The following is an 18,922-nucleotide window of genomic DNA, read 5'->3' as shown; positions in this document are numbered from 1 at the left end:
AAAAAAAAAGATTAGCGTAATAGGAAAAAAACATACAGCAGAAACCAACAAAACTTAGTTCTTTGTCAGAAGAGGCTGTATTTCTGCAATGGAGCATGTTTAGGCAGAGTTAAGCTCCTGCAAGGATCCCTCCAAAGGGAAGCGACTGGTCAAGCTTGCAGGCACCACAGTGAGGATTTCTGGATTTGACACTTAGTAGTTTTGTGACGTCCTCCAGGGATGTTGTCGGGAGCCGTGTTAGCCATTACTGACAAAATGGAGGCACGGCCCCAACTCCCTCTCCTTGTCCCGCAGGCATGGACCCAGGATGAAGGACCTAGATCTTGTGATTCTGACTTGTTTTTTCCTTTCCTCGGCTGAGTTGACTGAAAAGAATATTAAGGTGCTTATTATTCTTGAGAGGACATGAGAAGGCACAAAGCCTTCTGCAGTTGTGCTCAGAGAATAATTCATAAAGTTAATCATTGACATTTGTTCAAGGATCTTTACAAAAGAGTGTTCCAGGATGAGCACGTAGGCCACAGCTTGAGGCCATGGGAAGGATTGTTATCTGAAACTTATTTGTGAAGGAAATGTTTATAGCAAAGGAGCTTGCTGAATTTAGGGCTTAGGAATAATTAGAAATAGTTAGAAGCTAAAGATTTAAGGAATGTTATAATGTTAGCATATTTTACTACAGCTTATAGAGATTAGGAATTTTAGAGATATTAATAGCTAGAAGCCTTTTTAGGAGATAGTGAGACCAGGATACTAGGGGCAAACAGGATTTACAAAGATAAGAAATAAACTGAGGTTTGTGGTATGCAGCCCAGATATAAGCACGAGTTGAAATGTAATCACAAGTTAAAGCAAACACAATTCTGAGACAACCCCTGAAGCAGAAACTCTGCTTGAAGGGCAACAGTGATTTATGGAGACAATAAATCTGGGTGAGGGGAAATTGAAAATGTCAAACCTCTGACCTAATGCTTTTGTCAAAGTATAAAAGAGAACCTAAAGCTTGAAATAAACATGCAGTCCAAGAAAGCTGAATGAGAGGCTGCATCGTTACTCGCCTACACCGCTCATCCCTTCAGGCTGATTCCCTGGCTGCTGGAGCTGGACTCCGGCAGGATGTAATCTGCATGAGCTCTGGAATGAAGTTATACCCAACTCATAGGTTGCCATGAGGATTGTGTGTGATTATCAATACTAGAGACTTCTGAACCTGGGCCTCTGGCTCATGGTGAGTATGTTTGTAGCCCGTGTTTCTGGAAATGGTAGAACTGTACAGAAATATGCGATGAAAAGGAGGACAAGGTGTTGAAGCAGGAAGTTAACATGTAGGTTGTTGTTTTTTAGTCGCTAAGTCATGTCTGACTCTGTGACCCCATGGACTGTAGCCTGCCAGGCAAGAATGCTTCCCAGGCAAGAATACTGAAGAGGGTTGCCATTTCCTTCTCCAGGGGATCTTCCTGACCCAGGGATTGAACCCTTGTCTCCTGCATTGGCAGGCAGATTCTTTACACTGAGCCACCAGGGAAACCCAACATGTAGGATGAGCACCCAACACAGAAGAACACGGCCATCCCACTGGAGAAGCCACGTGGACCCAGCTCTGTATATGGGGTACATAGCCTGGAGAGTAACAACAGTGAATGCAGGGACCCCTCTCACAGCTGATGAGTCTGATACCAAGAACCAAAGACATGGGGTCTCTAGCAGCCCCTCGGATCAGTTTGAGGAGGAAGGAAGGAGTGTTAGATGGACACGGCCACAGAAAAGGAACAGGAAACTGTCATCCCCAGGCCCCAATCCCCAAGCTCAAGACACAGGGGCTCCAAGGAGATGCTGATGACCGCATGGGACCAGAGCCTATGTAACACAGGAGAACCAGGCACGTGGTTCCCAAGGTAGATGGAAGCACACCCCCAGCTCTAGACCCAGAAGAAGCTGACGCAGAGATGGAGGTGTATCCCTGCCAGCATCTTCTCTAAAAGCACAGCTTCTCGGAGACCAGTATGATTCTCTGTGAGTTCTGTAGTTGTAAGTTGTAAAGTTCATATTTTAAGGGGCTTTTGGCTCTGACACTGGTAAGGAGAGAGGGGAATCTACTTGCCACGGGTACTTGGGGCAGGCACACTGCCAAGGGAGGTGGTACCGCACACAGAGCATCTGGACTTTCAAAGGCTGGGTTACGATGAGTCTGTACAGATAAGTATTTATGGGCCAAACTGGGCCAGTTTAAAGTGGAAGCAGTCACTGTGCTGGGACCTGTGGTCAGTCTTGTTACCACTGATAGAGTAAACGGGAAAGCTCAGTGTGCCTGTGCTGGCAAGCCCCCGCTGTCAGCCCCCTCCCCTCGGAGGGACTGCTTGTCTCTGAGGAAGCTGTGCTGCCACAGCAAATGGGGAAAACACCCACATGGCTGGAGTCCAGAGCACCGACTTACCCAGTGAACTGTTCTGGATACCCTCCTGCTTATTCACATATCGAGCCACTTCGCAAGTCTTCCTGATAAACCCCATAAAGGCTTTCCAAAAGTGTGTGTGTTCCAGGAATGATTGTGCTTTCTCAAGTGTATCAAACATCCTGCAATTAAAACCAATCCAGAAAAAACAACTTTTAATAATGATTTTCCAGAAGGTCTTATCACAAACTCATCTAAGTACAAATATATACGAATGTCTGACAGTCCGATTGTACAGGACATTAGAACATTTGAAATCGTTTTCTTATTTATGAACATTCCGATCCTGATTTGCAAAATGAGGAAAAATTATTTTATGGAAATACATAAAACATAAGACAACAAGCCAAGAGAGGAGAAAGTGGGAAATTAAAGGATACGATATGAAGCGAGTTCTGAGTTACAAAAAACACATTTCCCATTTGACATATTCGACTTTGAACATCCTAGCAGCTGAGGAGAATGGAAATTCATTACACGTACAATCCATGGTTTGAGAAAATAAAAGCAAGGCGGATTTTCTGGAAAAGCACAGCTCCTTTGAAAGCCACTTGCTGGCGATTCACTCAAGCATCCTGGGTGACCTGGTAAACAAGCACCTTGGGGAACCTCCCTGGTGGGCTAGTGGTTACTGAATCTGCCTGCCAGTGCAGGGGATGTAGGTTTAAACCCTGGTCTGGGAGCTAAGATCCTACATGCCCCAAGGCAACCTTAAGCCCTCTCACCTCAACTAAAACCCAAAGCTGCCAAAAATATATATATATATTTTTTTCTTAAATAAAGCTCCTTGGACTAAATGAGGGTTCTAGATTTCCTGTGAAAGATTAAGCCAATGGTTAAAAGGGACTGTTTACTATTTTATACCCTGTAGATGCTTTCCAATAGTACCAAACAGGCTAATATTTTTAAAATAGAAAAAAAAATTAAGTGACTATTTATAAGTAGAATATGCCATGCTGACCTATCGCTCATATAGAAGGAAGCCACAGGAATCCCTTCGGTTTCCGATAGTGCAGATGTTTTCCACCTAACAGCTACTACTTACACTGTGGAGAAAAGCTGGTCTGCACAGTCAGCAGCGGAGACATCAGCTCTCAGTAGCCGCAGGAGCCGAGTGCAGGGCAGGCTCGCTTCCTGCAGCTGTGCCCCTAGGTCCTGCCAGTCCGGGGCATCTTCTGGTATTGAAACTGGCATACTTGTGTGCCCAGTAATGACTGCTTGCAAAAGATGACTCTGAAAAGGCAGATACAGCATGGCTTGTGGTCCATAAAGTGATTAAACTGTGGGCAATTGTGATGCAGCCTTGCCCTGTTCTCACTCAGCAGCGGGTCCCTTTGAACTGCACCACGTAGGGTTGGGACCACCAAGTCCTGGACTTGTGTGTCTGTTCACTTGAACAAACCCCAAATTCAGCTGCAGGCAGACATCAACCAGAGAGCACCTACTCTTCAAGCCCGTCTATACTGGCTTGTTGCCCACATGATCCCAGTGGAGCAGACTTCCAAGCATCACAGCCCTGTAACCGGTCCCTGCAGCTCATCGAGGCCAGGCTGGGACCCACGTTTAACCAGCACAGAGCAGAAGGACACGGCCCTTCCGGCCCCACCCTTTCTGAGGACATCGGCTCCCAGCCCCACTCTCTTGCCTGGGATCCCAGGCTGCCACAGGAGAAGTGTGGCTGCCCTGCTGGGGGCCACATGAAGAGGCCACAAGGAGCAGAGGGACCCTGGCACTTGGAGGAGACAGCCGCCCCAACCCAGTTGCAACTACCCCCAGGCTCCCGCAGCTAAAAGAGAGGCATCTGGTGGGACCATCAGAACCACCTGCTACACTCTAGGGGTTCGTTAGTGACACATAGCCTAAGCCCCATCAGAAAGGCTATCACATGTACATAAATATATGAACATAACGACCTCACAACACCAGCAGATGCCGGCTCTATTGGCTCCAAGTGTGCTGTGTGCTTAGTCGTGTCTGACTCTTTGCAACTCCATGCCTGCCAGGCTCCTCCATCCACAGAATTCTCCAGGTAAGAATACTGGAGTGGGTAGCCATTCCCTTCTCTGGGGGATCTTCCTGACCCAGGGATGGAATCTGAGTCCCCTGTATTGGCAGGCAGGTTCCTTACCACTGAGCCACCTGGGAAGCCCATGGGCGACATGACATAGGCCTTACAGATATGGGAAAGAGTTTACAAACTGAGAGCAGGAAAACGGCTGTGCCAACAGGCGATGGCTTCTGTGCCTGCACACACCTTGCCTCTGGCCAGCACTCTCCCCAAGTTCTCCTTGCTTCCAGTCCCCAGCCTCCTTACGAGCTCATACACTCATCCGGGAGGATGCGCCCCACCAGGGACCCAGGCTGCCCCCCGCCCTCCTCAGTCAGGCCGGCGTGCACCCCTCCACCCACAATCCCTCACAGAGCAGGTGTGGAGAAAACACCAACTGGACTGACACGCTACCCTGGTGGCTCAGACAGTAAAGAATCTGCCTGCAGTGGGGGAGACCCAGCTTCAATCCCTGAGTTGGGACGATCCCCTGGAGAAGGGGACGGCTACCCACTCCAGTATTCTTGCCTAGAGAATCCCATAGACAGAGGAGCCTGGTGGGCTACAGTCCACAGGGTCACAAAAAGTTGGACACGACTGAGCAACTACACTACTGCTACTACTACAGTTCACTAGTTTCATCTTTTCACCGATTTTATTCCATGGTTTATATGAAAGAAGATAAACGTGAAACAGGAAATACTGAAAGTGAGATGAACTATCAATAAAAAGGATGAACGTTCATATAACTTCCAGTGTTCAGTAGGGCTTCCCTTGTGGCTCAGAAGGTAAAGAATTTGCCTGCAATGCGGGAGACCCAGGTTTGATCCCTGGGTCGGGAAGATAACCTGGAGAAAACGGAATGGCAGCTCACTCCAGTATTTTTGCCTGGAGAATCCTATGGACAGAGGAGCCTGGCGGGCTACAGTTCATGGGGTCACAAAGAATTGGACATGACTGGGCAGACACAACAGTGTTCAGTAGGAAAAACGTGGGCTGGACTTGACACGGTCCTTTTCACTAATGCTGCACACTTTGCACACTTAGATACTGGGGGAAGGCAGCCCCAGGTCCTGGGCACGACGTAGGGAGAGCACATGCCCACCAAGCTCTGGCCACTGGAGCTATAACTCGGACCACCGCTGACTGACCTCAGGACACGGCTCCACCCGCTGTGGCATTTGCACCTGGAAGTGGAGCCGGATACAGGGAAGCAGATGTGACCTGGGGACAGTCCTGGGTGCTCTTGGGGAGATCCGTTCAACATCAAGTAGATTTTGGCCAGGTGGGGCACACAACCTCCTAAGGCGGCCAGACAAGGTCTGGGGTCCCGGGGAAGCTGGGGCTCGACGACATCAGCAGCTGCCTCATAAAACCACAGCTCCAGGATGGATATCTTCAGTGAATCTACCTCAGGAATGAGCTCCCAAGGCCCGGAAGAGGCCAGATGGTGGGTACTCACAGAGTCCTGCACGGACCCAAGCAGCTTGTGTAAAGCGTTGGCCTCGCTGGAGGGGAGAGGACCACAGGTCAGTCCCCCGAGGGCCTCCTGGACGCCAGCCACTCTGGGACGCAGGGGAACTCCCGTCTCCAACAAGCACCCACCAAGGCAGAGAGAAGTGGCATTCTTATTCATCAGCAACTAAGACAAACAGAGGCAGGGAGAGCAACGTGAGACAGTTTCTGAGCCAGAGGCCACGAACAGGAGCCAGACTTACAAGAGAAAACAAAGTTCCTCTAAAATTGCCTACTGGGACTTCCCTGGTGGTGCAGTGATAAGAATCCGCCTGCCAGTGCAGGGGACACGGGCTCCATCCCTGGTTGGGGAAGTTCCACATACCACACAATATGGCCAAAAAAAGGCATAAAAACTGCCTACTGTTCTCTTTACTTTGCTAGAAAAGCAGGAGCAAAAGGAAATGCCACTTGATTTTCTCGAGTGTTCTAGCCAAGTTGTTTATTTATGATTCTTTGCTGTTTTACCTGCTTTAACTCCTTAAAAAGCATGTCCTTTTCCAGTTTCGATTGGCCAGGTCCATGGGATCTAGAGTTGTTGGCAGAAGCCTCGAGGCAAATGAGGATTTCTGAAGGACAGAAAGACGGGTTACTGTTCAGCCCCTCAGGTTGTTCCGTGCCTGACTCAACATGTGGCTGTCAAATAACAGACTGAACCCTGGAAGCAGGCGTGTCAGCACCCAGACTTGCGGTCAGACATTCCTGTCTCCCTGAGGAGGGAGCTGAGAAAGTCACCACGATCCTGGCTCCTCTTTCTGAAGACTCACTAGGGGAGGTTCCGTCAGCCACCTCGCTCCCCCTCCACCATGAGAAGGGACAGAACCCTGACTGCCCAGTGCACACGGCCGCCTCCTGGGACCACAGTCATGGTCTCAGTCAGGGAACAGTGCTGGGCAGACGAGGGGGACAAGGCCTTCAGCCCAGGGGGATGCCAGGGCCGTGGGGAGGGAACAGAGGAGGGGTGCGAGCATCAGTCCCGCCCAAGCACCGGGGATGGGAGTGGATGGGACAGCAGACCTGGTCCCAGGAAGGAGCCCATCCAGGCCCCAGGGAGGCTGACAGGGAGCAGCAGGGTGTGACCTCCAAGGCGACAAGCTATTTATTCAGCCTGGACGTGCCAGGTCTGAAGCACCTCGGGCAGTATGTACTCCACGCCTGCACCTCACCTGCAAACCCGACAGGTGTCTGGCGGCTTGGAGTCTGCCCTCCCTGCGCTCACACTTGCCCTGATGTGCAGTGTGGACAAATAAGCCTGGCACTAGTTACCTCGGACGAGGTGTAGATCCTGGGCCCCTGCGTTCCTGAGAGCCCCATCTAGCTGGAGCAGTCTCGTCAGGGCCGGCCCCGGGGGCAGCTTCCGGAGGACGCGCTGCAGTCTCTGCATATACAGTAATCTGAGGGCGGAAATATACAAATGAAACTCGATGGAAAGCAGTTCACGGGCCTCCTTGGGAAATAAAATCCCGCTCCCAGGAGAATCCCCCACAGCTTCAGGATTTCACGTCCCCACAGACACAGATAACCAAGTTCCTGACAGATCGTATCCCCTGAATCCTCCAATTTGGAGATTCTTTTAGGCTGAACATGGATTAAATACTCTCTTTACCCCAAAACAGAAAAGTTTATTCTGAGTAGTGGGTAGAAGAGACAAGGATTAGGATAAAATTCCAGGTGAGATTTAAAGACATTTGCATGAAACCTGAGTTATTAGAAAAAGTTTTGCACAGAAGTGTATTTTAAGAGTGTTTCAATGTCCAGATGGTGTGTGGTGGAGTCCAGGCTGCCCAGCTCCAACCAGACCCCTGCACCCTGTTAGGTGGCTTCCATAACAGGGCCTGACAGGATGACCGCGGGCAAGTCGCATTCCTCCAACTCTGGGTCACTCGGGAGGATGCCTGGTCAGTGGGCTCAGAGCACGATGTGGTCACTGATGCCCCGAATCCCTGAGAAGCCAAGAGCGGGGGCAGGGCTCCTGGGGCCCCCAACAGTGTGGTCCATCACAATCCAGGCAGGACCCTGGGCAGAAGTGCCAGGACACACTGGAAGTTGGCAGGATTGTTAAGATGACCCACTGCAGTGTCTCTACTGATGTGCATTAAGTAACAGAGGTGCTATTTTTAACAGCTTTAAAGTAGACAGCCAAGCAGGGAAGGTTTTAATGCCCTCGTTCGTGTTCTGTATGTGAAGCTCTCATGAGACAGGACCATGTGTCTCATGATTTCTCCAGCTAATCGGGCAAGTGTCTGCGGCTGGCTGACCCCTCACCCCTCCTGTGGTGCCTGCCCCTCCCTCCTGTGGGAAGCCTCACCACAGCACCCACATGCCCTGGGCAACCACTCAAGTTTTGTTCTATTCAAAGGAAAGCCCTAACTTTAGGAGTTTAATAGTTGGATGGCATCACCAACTCAATGGACAAGTCTGAGCAAGCTCCAGGAGATGGTAAAGAACAAGGAAGCCTGACGTGCTGCAGTCCACGGGGTCGCAAAGAGTCAGACGTGACTCAGCGACCGAACAACACAAGATTCATCAAATCACTACAAACAGCCACCTCTGCTGAAGAAACAGACCCCATGCCACTCTAGACTCCTCCCTCCTCCATGTGAGTGCTGGTTTCAGTATCTTAAACACGAAAACACGTGACCCACCTTTCCTACTTCTGAAATATTTCTGGACCTCACGTAAACATTTCAACTACACAAAAAGTTATAAAGAAATAAGGAAATAGGTACTTCCTTACAGGAAAGGACCTTTAAAATATTTTTGTTCATTTTAAAACAAATATCAGAGACATAAGACCTAAAGGTCAAGAATCTGAAAACCGCCTCAAACATTGTACCCTCATTGGTTGTTTTTAAACCTGTACAGGCATGTCAGTTCAGTTCAGTTCAGTCACTCAGCCGTGTCCGACTCTTTGAGACCCCATGAATCGCAGCACGCCAGGCCTCCTTGGCGTACAGGCACGCAGATTGCTGCAAACAATCCTACCAGGGTCCACAATACAAGCCTCGCACTTTGCAGCTGCTAACTAGCCCTTTGTTGTCTAACTGGGGTTACAGAGAAAGCATCCTAAGAGTCATGCACTCTTTAAAACTGGAGTTGTCAAACCTCGTCAACAACCAAACAGGAAAAAGTGCCTTACATCCTGGTAGGTGTGTGGCTGCCTTCGGGGCCATCTGCTGCCACGCTGTCATTCAGGAGGAGGAGAGCGGCCTGCAAAGCCCTGACCACCTTCCAGGGCTGGCTCCCCTCCCCAGACTGAGTCCTCAGTGCCTCCAGGCCACGGCCAATCCCCGCCAGGACCTGCTGGAAGAGGCTGCCTTTCCACTGCTGATCAAATACCTGAATGTCAAGAAACAGGAACATTGTTATCAACAATAATAAACTGGAAATGATAGAGTTTAGTTAAGAAATAGTAACAGAACTTCCCTGGTGGCACAGTGGATAAGAATTCGCCTCCCAATGCAGGGGACACAGGTTCGATCCCTGGTCTGGGAAGATTCCATATGCCAAGGAGCACCTAAGCCCACGCACCAAAACTACTGAGCCCGAGCTCTACAGTCTGGGAGCCACAACCTCCGGGCCCACAAACTATAACTACTGAAGCTCACACCCCCTAGAGCCTGTGCCCAACACAAGAGAAGCCACTGCAATGAGAAGCCCATGCACCACACTGAGGAGCAGCTTCCACTGCTGCAGCTGAAGAAAACCCACCCAAAGCAACAAAGACTCAGCACAGCCAAAAACAAGAGGAAAAAAGACAGGAATAACAACAGACTATTCCAGGTGACAGATGGCCTGTTTTTATGTGGTTGGCAGATTGAAACACCTGTTAACAACTGTATTAGGGTTTCATTTCTACTCAGAAATTAAAAATTGCAAATTGCTACAACGGATGCATGCAATTGTTTCGTTGGCCCAATTTCTCTTTTTCCTTCCCCTCTCCCCATTTTCAAAAGAAAAGGTAATATAACAGTGCTTAGTCACTCAGTCATGTCTGACTCTCCATGACCCCATGGACTGTAGCCCGCCAGGCTCCTCTGTCCGTGGGATTCTCCAGGAAAGAATACTGGAGTGGGTTTCCATTTCCTCCTCCAGGGGACCTTCCCAGCCTGGAGAGTCTCCTGTGTCTTCTGCACTGCAGGCAGATTCTTTACCTGCTGAGCCATCAGGAAGTCCGAAGGTAATAATGTACACTTCTAAATAAGTGAAATAAATCTTAAAAACTAAGCTGATGTGGAATGGTATAAATATATTCATATGTCTGAAAATTATATAGCTAATACACAGTTACTGAATATCATTTTATGTCATGAACTTGGGGGCTCTAAAGGCGGTTCATATTGTGGGTTATCAACATTACACTAAAACAGGGCATTCCCGCCCAGACTGAAAGGATGGGGATGTATAGAGAACAGGGCTGTGCGGTGACTATCTTCCGTTTCTCCACGAGCTCGCCACCCAGACAAGGCTTCCACTGACCGTGGCAATGCTGGTCAGGTCACTGCTGTCCCTTTCAACTTTCTGATGATTGCATACAGGATAGATAAACAACAGGGCCCTACTGTATAGCACAGGGAACTATATTCAATAATGGAAGACAGTATGAAAAAGAATGTGTGTGTATATATAGTTGAACAGCAGAAATTTACTTTGCTAAACAGCAGAAATTAACATAATATTGTGAATCAACTATAGTTCAATAAAATAAAGAGGGATCCCTGGTGCTGTCTGTGTGCATATGAAGCTGCAGAAGGAGGCCAGGCTGTGGGGCTCCTCAGGCCTCCCCCACAGAAAGATGTGGAAGGGGGCAGGCAGTGATGAATGGACTGACTCTTGTAAAGCTCCAGTAAGCCAGGTGCACCCTCGCTGGGCTTTGCTGGATGGCCTGAGCTGTAGGCAGCACTGCTGTGCTGGACACTTAAAAATCAGGTGAAAGAGTAAATCTCATGTTCAGTGTTCTCCACACAATAAAATAAAATAATAAGTATAAATAAGATCACCAACAAGGACCTACGGTATAGCAGAGGGAGCTATATGCAATATTTTATGAGAATCTCTAAGGGAAAAGAATCTGAAATTAAAAAAAAAAAATATATATATATATATATATAAAACTGCACACCTGAAACTAATACAACATTGTAAATCAACTATGCTTCAATTTAAAAAAAAAGTATTAAAAAGAATTCAGGACTTCCTGGTGGTCCAGTGGTTGGGAATCCGCCTGCCAGTGCAGGACACCAGTTCAATCCCTGGTCAGGGATCACGTGGGTAAGATCCCACATGTTGCGGGGCAGCTAAGCCCACCCACCACAACTACTGAACCGTGTGCCCTAGAGCCCACGCATCACAAGAGAACCCACTGCAGTGAGAAGCCTGCACACTGCAACTGGAGAGTAGCCTCCACCTGCCGCAGAGAAAGGTCTTAGAGCAGCAGCAAAATGCCAGCACAGCCAAAAGTACATAAATGGGGGGGGGCAGGAGAAGAAACCAAACCCAGAAAAAAATCCAAAGGGTTAGATAAATAAATTAAACCCAGCAGTGAAACACTCAGGAGGAAAGTGCTTCGGTGTGGGCACGCCAGGACAGGTGTCTACTGTGGACGTCACCTGTCTGTAGAGGTGCAGCCGGCTGACCGCCTGGACCAGGTTGTCTTTGGCCGCTGACCACTGAGGGTCACAGTCTGCAGGGCGACCCTCTCGGTCATCTTCATCCTCGGAGGAGCCAGACAAGGCTGAGCACAGCATCTGCTCCAGGGAACCGTCTGTGGGGATCTGCCAATGATACAGCAACTATTTAGAAATCAGCGTGTTTTTCCTGGGATGTTTTTCTCCTAATAATACCACAATCTTGCCGAAGAAAAAGCTCCGACATTTGTTTGACTGAAGACATAACAAGTTGACAGAGCGCTATCATTCACATGCATTTACCTGGAGGGGAGGCCTTCAGAGCGCAGCAGTAAGCTGATGACCCTTTTCAGGAGAATCTCAGTTTCTCCAGGACACAGGATGATTTCAGAAACTGTTCATCTCCACTCCCTTGGGCCAAAGGCACCCACATGCTGGCCCAGTTTAACTGATACCTTGGACTCACAAATTTGCTTTGCCAAAATCATTTTCTAAGTATCAGAGCCGGATGAAGTTGGATCAGAGTTCTGAGTCAGAAATCACTTAATATTTTGAAACCAAACCCCCTTTATTCCTGTGAATGACCTTCACATGAAGTTTCTCTAATACAATGCTATTAAACATGTATGTTCTTGTTGGAGTGAACTGTGTTCCTCTATTACATAGTTTTATAACAATCATGGTGTCATCCTATCTGGAGGTGGGAAAGGGGTCTGAGGGAGCAGGCACAGGAAGGAGACAGGGCTACAGTATTTGGCTCCTGCCCTGCGAGAAGCAGAAGCACCCACAGATGTGCCAAGAGACCAAAGGGTCAGCAGGTAAGGGCCTCCCAGACCAGCAGGAGCAGCTGCTAGTGGGGCCTGGAGGGGTCAGTGGGTCAGAGCCCCTGATTTTACAGTTTGGAAAGTGAGGCTCTGATCTGGTGAAGCCAGCTGGTTCCCCAGACCCCAGGCATCGCTCTGCCTGGAAAGCAGTCCCTTCATGCCCTCTGCCCCATCTGGACCCCACTGGCCTTCACAACCTCCCACCCTCAGGGGCCTGGCTTGTCCCCCTGCTGCCTAGAGGTGTTCTATTACATCCAAACTGTGTTTGAGGCAGGATCACGTGTCAAGGAAAGAGGGAAGGAGCAGTTCTAGAACAGTCAGACACAGCAGCATCCCACCGGGTCCAAGGAGCCAGATTTCAGTAAGGGAACTCCCGCCCCGAGGTCCCAGGAGAAGGTTCTAGAGTTGCCCTTGGGGAGAAACCCAAAGCGTGAGAGCAGCCGAGCGTGCGTACCTCGTCTAGGTCAGCAGAGTAATTCAGGACTCGTTCTGCATGAAGGTCATCAAAGCCAAATTGGGATTTCAGGTCAGCCTGAACCTTCTGTGGGTCCCACATCAGTTCCTTCACGGACAGGCTGTAACCTGACTCTGCAAGACAACAAGTGCTTTATACTGTCGGCTGCAGCAGCACTGTGACAGGTCGAAAGTCATTTAGAAAATGATGTCTTTTCCACTTCGAACAGAAAGGCAAATGCAGTGCAAAGGCCAACTGGACCATTCACAGGAAGAGCAAACAGAAGCTAATCCAGAGCTACAGAGATTGCGGTGATACATCACTTGCTTCCTTGCATGCTCAGCCCTATCCAATTCTTTGAGATCCTATAGACTATAGTCAGCCAGGCTCCTCTGTCCGTGGAATTTTCCAGGCAAGCACACTGGAGTGGGTTGCCATTTCCTCCTCCAGAAGATGGTCCCGACCCAGGGATCTAACCCTCATCTCCTGCATCTCCTGCATTAGCAGGTGGATTCTTTACTACTGAGCCACCTCCTGGCGCATAAATGACCACAAATTTCTAGAGGGTAATTTGATAATGGGCTTCCCTGGTGGCTCAGACAGTAAAGAATCTGCCTGCAATGCAGGAGACTTGAGTTCAATCCCTGGGTCGGGAAGATTCCCTGGAAAAGGGAATGGCAAGAAGTTTATGAAATTCACATATTGAACCCAATAATTTTGTTTTAAAAAATCTATCTGAAGAAACCTAATAAATGCCTGAAGGAAAAGTCACGAACCATGATATTACTGCACTGATTTTACACTGTTTAAATATTGAAAACCAATTCAGTGTCTGGCACTGGAGGAAGGAAGGAAATATGATTTATTTATAGCACAAAATACTGTGGAGTCTTTAAAATTATATTTATAAAAATTATTTAAAACCAAAGAAAAAGTTTCCCATAACAGAGCTAATCAAGATATAAAACCCATAAGGTACCCAAGTAACCCAGCAACACCATACAGAAGTGGCAACCCCTGCCCCAAAATCTACACCTGAGACCTCCAAGGTCGGGTGACCTCCGGGGAGTATGGCAACTTCAAACCTAAAAGCACACAAATTCCAAGATGAAGCTGCATCTGGAAACCCACTCTAGGTCATTTCAGATCATGATTCAACAAGCATCAGCTGAGTGCTACAGTTACACAAGCCTCCACCTCAAGCCCTCCTACGAGACTTCACCTGCCCTGAAATTACTGCTGTGAAGATGCCAGGAAGTCAGGGTCACAGGGAACTCTGGGTAGGTTCTGAAGTGGAGGGGAGGGGGCGGCTACCCAGGAATCTGGCTTGGGGAAAAAACAGGTTCTGAGATTAAAACGAGTACTTCCTGTGTGTGCAGAGGTGCCAGGAAGGAGATATTGGTCATAGTATAGACTTTCAGTTAAAGGTAAGTGCTGGAGATTTCCTGCATGACGCTGGGATTACAGTCAACAATGCCGTATTATATACTTATCACTCAGACATCATTATCACCCAAAAAAGGCAACTGTGTGAAGTGCTGAATGTTTTAAATAACTTGTTTTTGGTGATCATGTTACCATGTATACATATAGCAAATCATTACCTTGTACACTTTGAATATATACAATTTTGTCAGTAAAATAAAAGAAAATGAAAATTTAAGGAAACAAGAAAGGATACCTGGGTCAAGCTAAGTCATTTCACCTTTTCCTGTGGAAAGACTATTCGGTTGGGGGTGGGGGGATGGTTCTAAATCCATATCACCTTTCTGCTCTTATTGTTTTTCAAATACTTCAAATATTTTTCAAATAATAGGAGTTCAGGAGGGAAGAAAGGCTGAAATCAAAGAACTAATGGGACTTCCTAGCAATCCAATGGATTGGGCTCTGTACGTCCTTTAGGAGTCCAGGTTTCCATCCCTGCTCAGGGAACAAAGATCCCACAAGTCGAGTGGTACAACCAAAAAAAAAAGAACCAATGACAGGTCTATTCTTAGAGGGCACAATCCAAGAGTTTTAAAATCAGTTATTTTTTAATTAAAAATAACATATTTATTAGAAATGACTGCAGAATTTTGGTAGAAAATCAAGCTGTTTTGAGTTTCAAATTTTCAGTCTACCTCTATCAGAAACAACCGATTCTTTCTTGCATTTGATATTTTATTTAAATCATTTCTTTGAGCAGCATGTGAGCTCTGTGGTGGCTGCTGATAAATTTAACCAGTACAACAGTGAAATGTCACAATAGTGGTAAGATGCCCACACCTGTGGCCATGGCTCCACTCTCCTGCAGGGATGCCAGCGTTGAAACAGCCGCCTTTAGCACCATTTCAGAGACCCTGAAAAAGGTGTGGTTGAGAGGCAGCCAATCTAAATCTTCTAGAGCTGATAAGGACCTGGAAATGAAGCAGAACCAGAACACCATTAGCAAAACAGGTGGCATCCCCCTGGCCCGCCCCGCCCCACCCCAGCAGGATGTGGCTGGAACTCACAGGGCTGGAGTGTGACCCCGACTCCCTGGACCAAAAGTTAACAAAAGTTAAGCGCGTTCTTTGGTCCACTCGGGAAGCCGACAGGTGCCAAGTGCTGTGACCTCAGAAAAGTGCTCATCAGCCCTCCTGTGTCAAGTTTGGACACTCAGTCTAATATCCGGGGACCCCCTGCCTACTGGAGAACCCTGTGGGAAGCCTTGTTCAACTTCATAATGTTCTGATTCTGAGTTATGCACCAGAATGAAGGGGTAGGAGTCCCTGGTCCCCCCGCCCTCCACTCCCCAGCTCTGCCTGTACCTCAGCTCTGTTTGAATCTCAAAGGCCCCGTCTGCACCCCTGGACCTCCTGCCTGCACATCCAAGCACCATCCACACCCCTACCTTATACTCCTGCCCACAGCAGCCCCTGGACCACCCAGGGACCTGGGGGTGCACACTCCAGTGGGGAGAGCTGCCCTCCATGGTGGGTAGGGAAGGGGCCTATGGAGCTCTCAGAGTGGGCTCTGGCCCCTTGCACAGGGAGCTCCGGCTGCTGCAGAGGCCAGGGGCCCCCTTTGGAAAAAGGACTCCTCCCCCCTGGCTTGAGGACAACACTGACTGCTCTCACTGATGGCAGAGAAAACAAGTCATGGTTTAAAATCTGGAAAGAATATCAACTTTTACTAATAAAATACCCTATTGGTACAAAAGATTTACACAGAGTCCGATTTGGGGAGGGGAGGAAGACCACATTATTAAAATGTGGGAAGCCACCTGGGAAGGGGTCCTCTCAAAGGTCACCCTGTTATGGAAACCATGTGTCAGAAAGAGATAAGCAGCACTCAAAGATGCAGAACAGCCGGGTTTATTCAGCACTGTTGTGGGCCCAGCAGAGTCACCTCCAAAGGCTGAGTGCCCCAGCTTTGTTCCGGGTATCTTTTATACACAGTAAACTTTCTGCTCAAACTGCAGATCCCTCCCCTCCCCAGGTAGCCCTCGTTTCCCTGGGTGTAACTAGGAAGCAAGAACACAGACGTGAAAGCGGTGATTGATGAGCAGCAGCTATTTAAAATAAGGTAAGGGAAAGGAAAGCAAAAGGTTGTTACTTTAATTGGGGGCTTAAATCTCACTCCTATCTCAACCCAGGGTAACATGGGGTCAGGTCCATCACAGGAGACCAGCATGCCGCTCCATGAACCACAACTGGTAAGACTGAGCATCATTTACTAAGAAACTAGTTTAAAGTGTTATTGTTGCAGGAGAAGTCAATTCTGACTCCTTATAGGAACTGTTTCTTTGATGTGCTTTCTGTTGTTTTGTTATTATTATTAATAATAATTATTATTACTCTCATACAATGTCCTGCCTCAGAGAATCCTGCCCCTCTGCCTGACAAGTGCCTTTGTTCAGAACCCTGTCCACTTAGAGATGGCAGAAAGAAAGAAATTAACACACCCCCTGCCTGAGGCTTGCCATTCTAGGAGATACTTGCAAGATTAAATGGCCTCTTTACTTTGTGCCCCCACCATCCCCCATCTGTGATCCATGAAAGAACCCGGCATCCAGACCCCGACAAGACGGTAGTTGGCCATCTTCTCAGTAAGCCAGCCAGCCTTCGGAATAAAGTCGGATTCCTTGCCTCAACCCCCCATCTCTTGGATTCATTGGCCTGTCATGCAGCGAGCAGAGCAAGCTTAGCAAGCTTGGACTCAGTAACATTATGTTCATGTCACATCTCCAGTAACGAAAAGCTCAGAAACAACCAAAGACCAGTTCTAAATTATCAAGTAAACTGCGGTCTACAGTACCTTATCAAAATGGAATGTTATTCATCTGAAGACTATCAGGACACAGGAAACATTAATGATGCAACATTATATTGTTTAAATCAGGGAGCACATGCTCTGAATAGCATCACTGCACTTATGTAAAATATTTATACAGGGAATGCGAGGCAGGTGTGGCGAAGCAAGAGCTCGGCCATCTCTGGGTGATATAATTCCAGGGATATAATGCCTGTTTTTCTTGTAGCAATCATTCAGAGATGTATTTTCTCAATAAAAAAGTGAGGAGGAAGAAACCAACACAACATTGCAAAGCAATTATCCTCCAATTAAAAATAAAATTAGGAAAAAGATGAAAATACAAAAAAGAAGACCCAGCGCAGCCAAAACTAAACAAAGCAAAACAAACAACAACAAAAAAAAGTGAGAAGGATGAACCAAATCCTCTGTAGCTGGTTGCATTTCTCATTTTAACTTACGTCAGAACCGCGTGGAGTAGGTGTCCGCCCGCGAGGACGACATCTGCAACGTGGAAGGTGTTTGTGTAGAGTCTTGGCAGTAAAAGCAGAAAGTCCCAGAGGTGAGGCTGCTGGTGGAGACTCTCTAGCTTCTCAATCACTTCCTCGGTCTTATTGAGATCCATCTGATGGAACAAAATGCCATGTGGGAGTCGGGGAGGCGCAGGGCCACAACAGCTGTAAGAACGTAGAGACCCTGGGGGCCAAAGTCGCACCTCCCGAGTCACTACTTTGAACAGACCCGATTTTAAATTTACTCTGTGAGGTTGGTTTTTTAACTGTTGTGGAAGTTTGAACCAGGGAAGAGAGGTAGACGTCTGTTTTTGTAACAAGCTGAACCAATTTCTAAGATGTTGAGATAGATTTAGAAACAGATGATGAACTGTTCAAATCTGAACAAAACTGGAATAGCTACTGTTATCTGGGTTTTTTCTGTTCTTGCAGCTGAGCATAATCATGACTATATCAGTTATAGTGTCAATAACTGAATACTTCCATCCTCACAAAAATTCGTCCTCCCCCCGCACCCACCAACATGTGACCAAAGCTACGTTCCACGCTGTCAAATGTCCCTTGGAAAGCAAAATGTCCCCCGGCGATGACTGGGGCCTTAACTGAAGGCTGTGTGTCTAATGCAAGTCAAAGGTTTGTGCCATACACAAGAATCATTTTTTTTGTTTTTTTTTGGCTATGCTGTGGCTTGCGGTGTCTTAGCTCTCTGCCAGGGACGGAACCTGGGCACCCTCCAGTGGGAGAGCAGGGCCACTTGCCCTGCGTCACCCAACGCCATGTTCACCCTCTGGGTTTCTAAACTCACGACCTTCCTTCAGAAAAGTAAACTCGCCTTTTAATCCATCTCCTGCACGATTCTGGCTATCTCAAATACAGCTTCTATACAGTGTTAACTAACAATCAAATCACTAGAAAGATGTATTTGAAGAATAAACTTAAAATCAGTGCTTTGAACTTAACCGTAGTGGAAGAAGAATGTCACCTGTCATATCAGTAAACAGGGAACGCTGCAACCATCAAGCCAGCAGGCGCTGCATCCGAGGCCACTCTCCCACCCCCCAACTCCACACCCCTCCCCTGCGCACCCTGAGGAGGTTCAGGATGGAGAAGAGCCAGACACTGCCCAGATAACTAAGATGCACATCCAAAGGATGATTTCAGTGAGCCCAGACTCTTGCATCTTCCCATGCATGGAGAGGCACTGAGCTCATTCACACAAGAT

At 47.9% G+C, this 18,922-nt stretch overlaps 1 protein-coding gene across 1 annotated transcript in view; it reads right to left on the bottom strand.

Moving 5' to 3' along the window:
* Positions 1-18,478, bottom strand: part of ABCA13 (ATP binding cassette subfamily A member 13) — a 351,879-nt gene extending 333,401 nt beyond the window's left edge. Inside the window, exons 1-11 of the mRNA XM_070368866.1 lie at positions 18,431-18,478; positions 17,650-17,813; positions 15,182-15,312; positions 12,917-13,050; positions 11,621-11,785; positions 9,151-9,350; positions 7,278-7,405; positions 6,480-6,580; positions 5,959-6,138; positions 3,495-3,682; positions 2,432-2,571 (exon numbers count right to left, since the gene is read on the bottom strand). Coding sequence (XP_070224967.1) covers positions 2,432-2,571; positions 3,495-3,682; positions 5,959-6,138; positions 6,480-6,580; positions 7,278-7,405; positions 9,151-9,350; positions 11,621-11,785; positions 12,917-13,050; positions 15,182-15,312; positions 17,650-17,813; positions 18,431-18,478 — 1,579 coding nt within the window. The remainder of the gene's footprint in view (positions 1-2,431; positions 2,572-3,494; positions 3,683-5,958; positions 6,139-6,479; positions 6,581-7,277; positions 7,406-9,150; positions 9,351-11,620; positions 11,786-12,916; positions 13,051-15,181; positions 15,313-17,649; positions 17,814-18,430) is intronic.
* Positions 18,479-18,922: the final 444 nt, after the last annotated feature.

This window comes from Bos mutus, chromosome 4 (genome assembly GCF_027580195.1).
Source record: "Bos mutus isolate GX-2022 chromosome 4, NWIPB_WYAK_1.1, whole genome shotgun sequence".
NCBI classification, from domain to species: domain Eukaryota; kingdom Metazoa; phylum Chordata; class Mammalia; order Artiodactyla; family Bovidae; genus Bos; species Bos mutus.
The sequence above is the reverse complement of the archived record's forward strand: the minus strand, read 5'-3'. Positions and strand labels throughout refer to the sequence as shown.